Source organism: Rhinoderma darwinii, chromosome 4 (genome assembly GCF_050947455.1).
Source record: "Rhinoderma darwinii isolate aRhiDar2 chromosome 4, aRhiDar2.hap1, whole genome shotgun sequence".
Taxonomy (NCBI): Eukaryota; Metazoa; Chordata; class Amphibia; order Anura; family Rhinodermatidae; genus Rhinoderma; species Rhinoderma darwinii.
Window position 1 is genome coordinate 67,974,075 of NC_134690.1, and position 13,323 is coordinate 67,987,397.

Sequence of the window (13,323 nt, forward strand, 5' to 3'; positions counted from 1 at the left end):
TCTGGGGCTTCATATATGTATTGAGGTTGGTTCTTATGCTGTATGTAAGTACTGAGCTTTGTTCTGGTGCTGTATGTATGTAGGAGCTTAGCTCTCGTACCATATACATGTATGAGCTTGGTTCTAGTGCTGTATTTATGTACTGAGCTTGGTTATATTGCTGTATTTATGTAATGAGCTTGGTTGTGGTACTGTATTTATGTCAGAGCTTGGTTCTGGATCTGTAATTACATAGGATATATTTCTAACAACAAAATTGCAGGGCAAATGGAATTGTTCTCAATTCATTGCATATTTAATGGGAATCTGTCAGGTAGTATTAACCCCTTGAGACGCCACCATGCAGTAATACATGACCTGACAATATTTCCAAACATTCCCTTGTATGTTTTCTTCAGATGCAGCAAAATCTTTAAAATCCACTTTTAAAACGTCGCACACTATATGCTAATTACTCATTAGAGGGTCATGGGGCTATGCCACTATCCTGAAGAGTCACATAGTCCTGCCTCCAAACCCACCTTTCCATGTTTGATTGACATCTCCCTGGCTGATACAACTTTCTCGGATGCGCCATTGCCTTGTGGCACTATACACAAGGGGGAGGGGGCTGTGTGGCACTATACACAAAGGGGGGTTGCGTGGCACTATACACAAGGGGGAACTGTGTGGCACTATACACAAGAGGGGCTGTGTGGCACTATACACAAAGTGGGGGCTGTGCGGCACTATACACAAGGGGTTGCTGTGTGGCACAATACACAAGGGGGGCTGTGTGGCACTATACACAAGGGGGAGCTGTGTGGCACTATACACAAGGGGGAGCTGTGTGGCACTATACACAAGGGGGGGGGCTGTGTGGCACAATACACAAGGGGGAGCTGTGTGGCACTATACACAAGGGGGAGCTGTGTGGCACTATACACTTGGGGGAACTGTATGGCACTATTTACAAGGTGGAGGGCTGTGGCTCTATCTACAGGGGGCTGAGTGTGGCACAATCTACAGGGGTCTGTGTGCGGCACTATCTACTAAGGCGGGGCTGTGTGGCACTATATACAAGGGAGGGGGGCTGTATGGCACTATATACAGTGGGAGCTGTATAGCGCTATATACAGTGGGGGCTTTATGACGATATCTACAGGGGGGCTGTATGGCACTATCTACAAGGGGGAGGTGGGGGCGCTATCTACACATGGGGTGTGACACTGTCTATAGGCAGGGCTATATAGCACTGTCTACAGGGGGCTGTATGGCACATTCTACAGGGGGCACTATTTATAAGGGGGCAGCTTGTGGCACCTGGGGTGGGCCCCGGTCAAGAGTTTGCTATGGGGCCCAGTCTTACCCAGTTACACCCCTGAGTGTAAGAATACAAGTGTGGGAGGTATTATCTGTAATGCCTGAAATATGGGGACTTCTTAGGGTATGTTCACACGCCCTATTTACGGGCGTAAATCGAGCGTTTTACGCCTCGAATTACGTCCGAAAATACGGCTCCAAACCGCCGGCAAACATCTGCCCGTTGAAATCAATCGGGTTACGATGTTCTGTGCACACAGGCTTTTTTTTTTAACGCGCCGCTGTCAAAAGACGGCGCGTAAAAAGTGGCCCGCGTCAAAGAAGTGCACGTCACTTCTTGAGACGTAATTGTAGCCGTCTATCATTGACTCCATTGAAAAACAGCTCCAATTACGTACGTAATTGACCCCGCGAAAAACGTGAGTACATGCAATTACATTTGAAATTCAGGAGCTGTTTTCGCCTGAAAACAGCTCCGTAATTTCAGGCGTATTGGACGCTGCCGTGTGAACACACCCTTATTCCTAGCTTCTTCTCCATGAACCTACCTTATATAAGCAGTAGCTCTAATAAATTCTGTACCGAAGATCTGCTCCTCCGGTGAGGATCAATTCAAAACACAAGCTGTACAGATGTAGCACACTTTACCTTGACTTTTAACACATTAACACTTTCCTGTCCCTGAACTGTAGATTAACGTCGGGAAAGGGTATTTAAATATGGCGACCGCTCAGAAGCAGCTGTGTTGCACAGCAGGTACCCAGCTGCAATGCTTGCGATCTGAAAAATTTCTGATTGCAAGCATTTAACCCCTCAGATGCCGGTGTCAGATGTGACCACCGGCATCTGAGGTGTTTTTACTGCCCCTTCAACTTTTGGGGCCGGTCACCGGCTACCGCACTACGACATCACAGGAGCCAGTGTACTCCCATAGCAGCTGGAAGCCTTCTGAGAGCTCCCAGCCCTGCTGTAGGAAGTTTGCTATTGAGACCTGCTTGAGGCATCTCAATAGCAATGCACTGATTTTGCCATAGACTGCAATATTGTGATATTGCAGTCTATGGCATAAGAGATCTAATGATCGCAGGTTCAAGCTAAATAAAAGTAACAAAAAAATGTAAAAAAAGATTTTAAAAAGATATAAAAATTCAAATCACCCCCCTTTCCCTAGATCACATATAAAAATAAATAAACAAAAATAAACACATTAGGTATCCCCGCATCCTAAAATGCCCGAACTATAAAAACATAATTTTTTCTTATCCAATACGGTGAACACGATAGCATGAAAAAAAAGGTAAAAATGGCCGAATCACAGTTTTTTGGCACTTCAACCCCCACAAAAACGTTGAATAAAAAGTGATCAAAATGCCCGACAATCCCCCAAATGAACTTAATAAAAACTGCATCTTTCCACATACAAAACATACACAGCTCTGTACACAGAAATATAAAAAAAGTTACGAGGGTCACAATATGGCAATGCAATACATTTTTTGTTTCTTTCAAACTGTTACATTTTTTTAAAGGCACTAAAACATAACAAAAACTATATAAATTTGGTATCACCATGATCGCATTGACCCGCAGAATAAAGGTAATGTGTCATTTTCACCATACATTGAACACTGGAAAAATAGAAACCCATAAGAAAATGGCGGAACTGGTGTATTTTCCAACTCCACCCCATTCTGATTTTTTTTCCAGCGCTCCAGTACATCCCACATAATATTAAATATTACCATTAGAAAGTACTACTTGTCCCGTAAAAATTAAGCCCTCATATGGCTGTGTCAACGAAAAAATAAAAGTTATGACTTTTTGAAGGCAGGGAGTTAAAAAATGATTAAGATGATTAGTCTTGTCCTGAAAGGGTTAAAGAGGCTCTGTCACCACATTATAAGTGCCCTGTCTCCTACATAATGTGATCGGCGCTGTAATGTAGATAACAGCAGTGTTTTTTATTTAGAAAGACGATCATTTTTGACGTGGTTATGACCTATTTTAGCTTTATGCTAATGGCTTTCTTAATGGACAACTGGGCGTGTTTTACTTTTTGACCAAGTGGGCGTTGTGGAGAGAAGTGTATGACAGTGACCAATCAGTGACCAATCAGCGTCATACACTTCTTTCCATTCATTTACACAGCCCATAGTGATCTAGCTAGATCACTATGTGCAGCCACATACACACACATTAACGTTACTCGTGTCCTGACAGTGAATAGACATCACTACCAGCCAGGACATGACGTCTATTCAGAATCCTGACACTTCGGTAACGTTTGTGTGAGATTTACAGCACAGCACATCGAGATCACGCTGGGCTGTCATTTACAACGTAATCTCGCGAGATTATGCTTTAGGTGCTGTAAATCACACACAAACGTTACCGAAGTGTCAGGATTCTGAATCATATTAGCATATTAGCAAATATAGGTCATAAATCTACATTACAGCGCTGATCACATTATGTAAAAGATAGGCCACTTATAATGTGGTGACAGAGCCTCTTTAAATACACAACAGCAAGAAAATTAAACTTGACTTTTTCAATGACTTTTCAATAGCTATGTTTGTATGATATCACGCGGCAGCAAGTTATCAGAGTCAAGATAAGGAATGTTACTACAGAATTTAAAGAGGTTATCTGGGTTCTGATTTTTGTATTGGCTGCAAATTAAATAAAATAACAATAGAAGCAGTGCTTACCTATCCTTTTCACTGGCACTCCCAGTGATTTTTTACATGCATGTAGCATGTGACTGCTGCAGCCAATCAGAGGGCTGGGCGGTGCTCACCGGTCATGTGCTGTATTACTGGCATTATGCCAAAAATACGATTCATCAGCGCTAAACCCCGCTGAGCCTACGAAGTGGCTGCAGCGGTCTGATGCTATGTGCATTACAACAAAATATCAGAACCCGAGTAACCCCTTTCAGCATGTCCTATCCTCAGTTTAATTTAAAAAAATATATAATTATCCTTCCAGAGAAAACTTTAACATGGAATTAAATAAAAATACCAATACCAATCTGTCAACTGTTCTTACTACTGTTATTTGTCCTCCTTGTTACATTTTACGAACCTTAAACTTAAAATGACCCATCTTCATGCATCTTCAGAAGGTCAACCTGATTTTTGGAGAATCTATAATCAAAGGGGTTGTATCATTACAGTCAACCCCTTTCATATGGGAGCCAGTGCGGCCAGCTAGACATATTCCCTGCACCAGTCACTGAAGGAGAAATGTAGAATTACATGGCAGTCAATCAGATGAATGGAAAACATGGATAGCTTGTGTCTACCAGAGCAGGAGCCACTTTTATGGAGCGTCTCCATGCTCTGGCTCATAGAGTGGGGGGGTCCTGAGCAGGGCACCCCCTAATGTGATATCCTTTAGCCCTAATAGGGAAAATGGACAGGGGTTGTCTTTATGAGACATTTAGGACATCATTAGAGGAGCCGTCTCTTAGGTACACAATAGTGTGACGTTTTCCAGGGCATAGCTATAGGGGGTGCTCAAGTAGCAGTTGCACCTGGACTCTTGTATCTGAAGGTTGCAAGGCCCCTTTGCCACATTAGATGACACAAATATTATTAATGGCACATGGTAAGGGGAAAGCCCTGTTACAGAATGTGCATTGGGGCCCAGATTCAGGTTACGCCTCTGGACCTTTAACTTATCTGATTGACAATGTCATTTCTGAATTGATTCTCCAAGATACATATCAGTCCAATTTGCTAAGAACCTCAAATCTGTGTGGTAGAGAATGATTGCAGAAGGGACTTAAGACATTTAAGTGCTAGACAATATTGAAAAACCTGCAACAATTTTTTTTTATTATATTCTATTTTCAAAATTAATATGAAAAACGTGCTAAAATCCTGCACATTTTCGTTGTATTTTGTCATGATGCCTGTGGGGAGCTCCCAATATATACAGGGTAAATCTAATCTGTCCATGTAAAGTACCGCATGTGGCTCCCAGCACGTTGTTCTACTTAAGACCATACAGTGTGTTTAATCCCGCAGTTTAAGTGCAGCAAGGCAAGTTTAATATCATCTGCTTTTAGCTGTAAGGTCACTGCTTCAGGCTTGAAGGTAGTGAATGCCTAAGGGAATTCTATGGACTCAACTTAGTTTTGCAATCTCAGTAAATTATTCATGGTTCAGAATCGGGACATAGGAGGCTGCAATGTTAGCGGCTGATAGAGAGGGACGTCACCAGTCATCCCTGAACAAACACCCACCTCTTCATTTTCTCTATACACATGGATGGTTCTTAACCAAGCATTTCAAGATTTCCAGAGCAGGACAGAGAAATATCCCATGTTCGCAGGTGTGAATTCATCTGGAATTATAGGAATCTTACTACCTTTTTTTATTATTATTGTGCCTAAGTAAATATATTTCACTCAACCTTCATCTCTATAAGCAAATCGACAACACTGCTATGCCTTATATTTTTCCAGATGCCCACATTGCTAATAACTTTTCCATCTAAATTGACCAATGTCAAATTTGCCACTCAAAAAAAAAAAATGTGAACGGGTTAAAAATAATCTAGAAATGTCTTCATTCTGTTATTAGGTGGTTGACTGGTATGAATATAGAGAAATGTGACATCCTAGTTTACTGCGTAGCAACCAGAAATGTTAAAGAGATGTTTTAGGAGCCCTCATGAATTTAAGAGACGCTTAACTTGGCAACACACATTTAAATGTACCCAAAATCCCCTAGTTGGGGGTGGAAAGAAAGATTAAAATGAGACCCCAATTGGTGCTAGTTTATACTACAACTCCCCTATCTATTGAAACACAAGAACATGGTGCTTGTGTGCCCCCCATCTACTTACCAGGATGCTTGGATTAATTCCCCAGACCCATTATTTGCTATCCTTCTAGGACTTGTGGGGGGGGGGGCTACATTGGTTCTCCCCATCCATTAAAATAAGGGATGCAGCTAAACTGGTCTTGGCACCCTCTTTCCAGGATCTGCCACTATGGTAGGTACGCCTTGGCTATAGCTGTGCATGCATATTTACTTCAATAGGAAAAGGGCAATATGTGCCTGCTAATCTTTTAGGGCACCGCTTGTTTTAATGGAGACAGGTTAGAATTCATCCTCTTCAATGCTTTTTTCCCCCCAAAAAGAGAAATTGTGGGACAGTTGGGATATGCCCGTACACATTAGATAATGGAGTTGACGAAATCCGCAGAGAAAAACCTAATGCGTAGAGTCAGCTTCAGCTGTAAAAGTACAATTATTCTATGCCATACATACTAAGTGGTAGATAATAAGATACTGCACTTATAATAGTCAGGGATCCTGGACCACTAGTTATACGTTTCTATTATATATAATGCCAGCACTACCTGCACTTTACATTTAAATAAGGAGTTCTGAACAAAAAAAATAAAATGAACAACACAGTTGACCCAATTTTATTTGATTTGTATATAGATTTGTCTACGCTCAATCATGGCAGCACTGCTGTACAACCTTAGTGGCAACCTGCCCAGGAGAGGGCATTATACTCAAGTAACTTTGCCTTCATTTCAATTTTGTCAATTGGTTTATGTTCTTCGGTTTTTATTTTGTTGTCTGAAGCAACATAAGCAATAATCTATTTGACTAACTCCAGTCATCATATAACTTCACATATGGTAGGAATTCTCCTTTTCTTTTAGTCTTCACAGTTTTTCTGACTGCTTTTCCTAATACAAAAAGGTTAGAAAGAAGTAACCATAGTCAGCCATATACGGAATTATGCAAATTTGACAAAATTTGTTTCCGATCTGGTCGAACCTGCTTTAGATTAGATTAGGTCCGAATAAAAATCTAAAGTACCCTTATTGTCCTGAAAAGTTGTGTATTACACTCTGAGGTCTTCAAGGAATGTATCCAACCACTTTCAAGCTCTTTAATGCCATTGTTTTTTTGTTTTTTTTTTAAATCATAAAAGATCTGACAATGCAGCATTTTTCTAAACAGGCTGTTTGTTATCGCCAGCCACCATACGTTTACCTATGGCAATATATGTTGCTGTCACTTTGACATTACTAATGCTGTAATAACTAATTACTAATACTGTAATAACAGCATTAGTAATGTCAAAGTGACAGCAAAAGATATTGCCATAGGTAAACGTATGGTGGCTGGCGATAACAAACAGCCTGTTTAGAAACATGCTGCATTGTCAGATCTTTTATGCTTTTTCAAATTTAAAAAAAAACAGTCCAACAAAAATGATCCCTGTTTAGTGGTAGATGTCTGCCTGTGTTTATACACACACGGTGGAAAAATTATCATTTTTGGGGGGCAGATGCCTGCTGGTGTTTATACACAGAGTGGCACTGGAATAAGCAATGGCTTTTTAACAAACGGTCCAGAAAATGATACCTTAATTAATGTAAGAAGTGTATAGCTGCAGCAACACTTAGGGTATGTGCACACGATGAGAGGCTTTTACGGCTGAAATGACAGACTGTTTTCAGGAGAAAACAGCTGCCTCGTTTCAGCCGTAATTCCTCCTCCTCGCATTATGCGAGGCTTCTCTGACAGCCGTAAATTTTGAGCTGCTCTTCATTGAGTTCAATGAAGAACGGCTCAAATTACTTCTGAAAGAAGTGTCCTGCACTTCTTTTGACGAGGCTGTATTTTTACGCGCCGTCGTTTGACAGCTGTCAAACGACGACGCGTATATTACAGGTCGTCTGCACAATACGTCGGCAAACCCATTCAAATGAATGGGCAGATGTTTGCCGACGTATTGTAGCCCTATTTTCAGACGTAAAACGAGGCATAATACGCCTCGTTTACGTCTGAAAATAGGTCGTGTGAACCCAGCCTTACTCACAGCAATGGCTGTCTTTCTAATTAACTAACACACTGACACTGATTGACATTCTGTCTCTTTTCTCCTCACTATGAAACGCACTCACTGGGAACTAATACACTATCTATCTGTATTCTGTGTTTTACTATCACTTACTCTCTGTCTGATGTCCTCTCTCTCCTATCTGTATCTTCACAAAGCAGCAGCATTTCCTGTTGGGCTGTTTATAGTGGCTATAACTCATATGACTGTCATCCACTTATGATAAGCTCTGCTAGACGGAGGGCTGGCTCCAAGACATTATGGGGTAGCCATTCTAATCTGTAAAATGGCTGCTGTTATTTTGAGCGATTCATGCGGGATAAACACCAAAAGTTTTAGATTTGCTAAAATCCCAAATTTTTGGTACATTCGTAACAAGTTCAATTCGTGGAGAATCTATTCGCTCATCTCTAGTTATGAACTAAAGTTTCTTTTATAAAATGAGGTGAACTATATCAATATATTTTCTAGTATCAAGTCTGTGTACCCAAAAAGCTTAATTTCCATAGGAAATGAACTAACCCATGCTAAGGGAACTCTTAAGCCCAATACATTCTAAAATATATTTTTCCCGACACATTAAGACCGATCCATGGTCTGTCTTTGAGCACTTTTTGAACTACAGCTCTGAAGTGTGGATGCCTGGCCTTCATTCATTGCACGTTATAATCTTTGGTAATGGATATGAGAATACAGCTACGTTTAAAGTCAAATAAATCAATTGTTCCAAGTGCTTTTCCTGGCATGTATCAATTACACCCTCTTTTTCAGCTAACTTTAGATTTCATTTTATCCAATTATTTACTGATTTTAGTGCATTTTCAAGAGAAAGATTTCACTCTGGATACAACGCTGAGGACATTTTATATTAATGCGCCAGGGACTAATTGTTTAAATGGTGTTCTAATATATCAGAATTAGATTATTTATATTTCTTAGGTCATCTTGAACATACAAGTGCCAATAATGGGACAATCAAATGTCATAGAGGCAAACCCCAGGGGCCCTGCAGTTGACGTACCTGAAATAAAGATTATTGGTACCTAAATTTTTGGATTTCCTAGACCTGTAATTTCCCTCATTCACTATTACGGTACAAAGTACTGTTTTATATGCCTCTTTGTTAAGGAAAAGCAGAAATACCACAATATCTTGAATACACCTGTTAAAGATGGGCTTTAAACACACTTTTTTTTCCATCCCATTTTTTTCCAAGCAACAAAAATATCTGCTAAAATGCTTGGCATTAAAGGATACCTACCAGAAAAAATATTTTAAATTCCCTCTAGTGAGCATTACAATTCAAATCCTGATTGCCATCCTTGTTCACACATATACATACATACTTTGTGTCATAATTCAATTCAAGTCAGTTAGGATGTAGACAGTGATGTAGATGGTGGCTAACACTGTCCTTGAGAGCAATCAAAAACAGATCACTCAGTAGCGATCTTTAGATCAACAGTGCAGGATAAGAGGATAACAGGTTTATATAGGGAGGTGAGTAAACCATTAAAAACCAGTTATGAAACATTTACCCCTTCACCACTTTGGAGCATCAAGGATATTACCAATAACTCCTTCACTACACTCGTCCATGAGGACTACCCCTCTATTACTCTAGACCACCTGGACTTGACCCCTTCACCACTAATAAACAGATATGGTGAAACACTCACCACACAGTATAAATATATAGATCAGAGATTTAATCGAGACCACTATTACAAAACAAAAAATATAGTTAAACCTTAACCTTTAATAATCATAAGTTAAAAAATGCAACACATGTAAAACCGGACAAGAAAAATAACAAAATAAAGCTGATACCACAAACTCAATATTAGGAGGAGAAGTATGTAAAGAACAAAATAGATGTACTTAGACCTACTCACTACTCTTGATCTAGAAGACCAGCATATGGTGACCGTGCAAGTAAAGAATATTGCAGTAAACAGACGAATATATACACAAAATATATTCCCCCTGCTAAAGCCCTGATCTGAGTTTTTGTAGAAAATTGTTACAAGTATGACCAAATTGTATGATAAATTTAAGAATTTATTGCAGCGGTTTAAGGCCATACTTAAAACAACGTTTTGATGCAAGCAAACTCTAGAATATAGACACTTTACTTACGTTGACAAGCATTCTTCTTCTCTTCATAGCCTAGCCTACAAGAACATCGGCCAATGGGTACCAGCCATCCTCCATCAGCGCTGCAATACATCTTGGGTGCATCAAACTCCACTGAGTTATTCACACATGATCCTTTAACCTCCACCAAAGCTGAGTCACCTCCAGTGACAGTGTCTGGAAACAGTGCCAGATTACGGATCGTAATTGGACATTTTTTATAAAAGACCCTGACTGAGACCAGGGCAATACATGCTCCAACATCTTGGAAAGCTAAGTAGAACCCCCTCTTGTACAAGTTACTTATGTCTCTAACCTCTGTATTTAGTTTCATGACTCGGTCTCCAACATCCACTTGGGTGAAACTCTCATCTGCAGCAATAGTGTCTATTTTAATGAACTGGTTCTCCGGGATGTGTCGAAGATTGCTATAGTTAGACTCATAGTAATACATGTTAAAGGTCTCTTTGCAGGTTCCTGATACTCCAGGTAGGCTGTTACAGTCTCGTAGGGTAAACTTGATTTCAATATAGACACGTTGAGCACTTCCTCTAGAAATCCAGCTGGTTCTCAGCCAGTTATTTTGGTTGATCTCTAGGACATTGCAAACCTGGTAGGTTCTCATTGGGGTGTTTTTTTCATCCATTACACTGATTTCTTCCCACTGTTGAAAGACAGGAACATATTTAAGAAAAAACAATAACACATTTTTCTGTACTTGAAAGAGAAAATATGTTTACTCAATACCTGTATGTAAATCTTAATGGATGGACCTAATAATAAAATAGATGAACACAATTCAATGTAAAAACTGGATGTTTTTTAAACTCAAACTAAAATACTCTAGAGAATTTGTAATCCGGGCTTTGGTTTGAAAATGAACCAAATTATGAACATCTAGGATCAGCGAAATCCTCAAGACTTGGTCTACTGTAACTAATCAGAATTCTAATTTTCCTTCAATTTAATGCATAGGACACAGTTTTTGCTTCAGAAACCTAAATTACAGAGAAGATTTAGTATCATCTCATTAAGTCGGATAACACTAACTAGGTTTTGGATTCAATTCAGTGCTTGGCTCAACTCTTTGTACAAGAAAATGTTATGTAAATGATATTTAAGCATCCCTGATTAAACTATTATTATTCTCTTACCATAGTTTGTTACCGGAAACTATATAATAACTTTTCTTTCATTTTAAATAGGTTTTAATTATTGTAATCTCATCAATAAACCATCAGAATGTCATCAAGTGGAGCTTCATTAAATTTAAGCAGCAATTTCTACAGTATGAATTCATAGTGAATGCCAATGTGTTTTTTTCATATCTATCCCATCCAAGTGTTCTATGACTACACCCCAAAATTGCATGGTCCCCATATGATAGGATGCACTAAACAGTATCATTTGTAGCACTGCATTATATACAATATGTGTAAGCCTTCAAAATACTCACCCCTTCTGGTGGATACGCCACCCATCCCAGGTCACCCAGAGCAGACATAGAATCAAGCAAGGTCACTAGAACAAATATAAAAATGTTAGTCCTTGTATCCATGCATATATTCACCCATTGCTAAACATACAAGTATACAGTACAAAGGATGGTCGTTTCAGCTAAAGGGGTTGTCTGGTTTAGAAAACTCATATTCTAATACCCTGTTCAAGGCTCTCATGTATTAGCCAGAGTAGAAACCAGCTACAAAGAGTGTATCTCCCTCTGGAGGACCCAGCACATTTGTGCATTACAAGGCAGGGCATTTATTTCAATAGGAACTGTGTAATGCGTAATTTCCCCTGTGGTGGCGCTACAGGGGAATTTAATGCTTCCCCACAACACATCCTGTGATCATCTTATGGTCAAAGAAATATTGTTTAATGTTCAATGTTATATGCAATCTAACCAAATCATGGTGCCAATTATAGATTTGGAGATGTGATGTAGATGACGAGACAAGTTTCAAATGAATATTGTCCCAGTATCACGTCTGCCCTTCACACATTTTCCCTTCATATCTTGGACAAAGTTTGAAGTAAAGAGTAGAAAAAAATGAGCATTTTAAGACATCAGTGACACAAGTTTTAAGATCTACTCTCTTTGAAATTACCCTTCACATTGTAAAGCAAGTGCATGAGAAGTAGTTGCTGTAAAGATACGACGACAACTGTTGCACCAGCAACAATTCTGAACTATCACTCAAAACAAAAGCACATAGTAGTTACAGTAATAGCCATATAGCCTCTCGTCTGTATAAAATGTACCACATAATCCAGTTAATAACAACAAAAGTCAACACAGTAAACCGAACTATAAGACTGCAAAAGTCATGGTGTAAAAGGAAAACATACTATGAAAGTGCAATTCACTGTTGTGTAGAATACTAATGTTAGCACATTCTAACTTTACAGGTAAATCTCCATGAACAACACACAGTCAGGTAACACCACCTCCAGAACTAATCCTTTTGATGGTACCCGAAGGAGATCTGGCAAAACAGTTTTATTTTTTAGGCTTTGCTTTGTCAGTAGAAGCATATTCTAAACCGAAATATTTTTCCTCATAATTTCTCAATACACATAAAAATACAGATAATGGAGTTCCTATGAAGGTGCCTATACACATTAGATGAAAGTCGACATAACCCGCCAATTTCCGTGGTCTTGTGACTTGCCCAGGATTGCAGATGTCAGTTGAAAGAAGGATTGGGCATGGTGGATTTCAACATACCCGATTCTCTGTTCCAGCAGGCAAGAAGCCGCTGCCAGAGGTGGCCGGCAGCGGCTCATTCGTTTCTCATTAAAATAATCATGCATGTGGATTGTACATATTTATGTGAGCGTTAGAAGAAATATCTGTCGACTGAAGGGGTGCCTTAAGTTTGAGGTGACAAAGCAGAAAACTGACAAGAACTCAGGTTATCAGATGAATGACAACTAATGCGGATGTGTAAAGTTTTTTTGTATTGCACATCTCAGTTTTCTGACAATCGATTTTGCAAAATT

The 13,323-nt window shown here is 39.5% G+C and overlaps 1 protein-coding gene across 4 annotated transcripts in view; it reads right to left on the reverse strand.

The window, feature by feature from the left end:
* The window catches only part of LOC142759217 (ephrin type-A receptor 3-like), a 228,025-nt gene that overhangs the window by 146,974 nt on the left and 67,728 nt on the right, over positions 1-13,323 (reverse strand). For all 4 annotated transcript variants that reach the window (XM_075861172.1, XM_075861173.1, XM_075861171.1 and 1 more), the window contains 2 exons: positions 11,777-11,841; positions 10,324-10,984 (listed from right to left, as the gene is read on the reverse strand). In XM_075861172.1, coding sequence (XP_075717287.1) covers positions 10,324-10,984; positions 11,777-11,841 — 726 coding nt within the window. The remainder of the gene's footprint in view (positions 1-10,323; positions 10,985-11,776; positions 11,842-13,323) is intronic.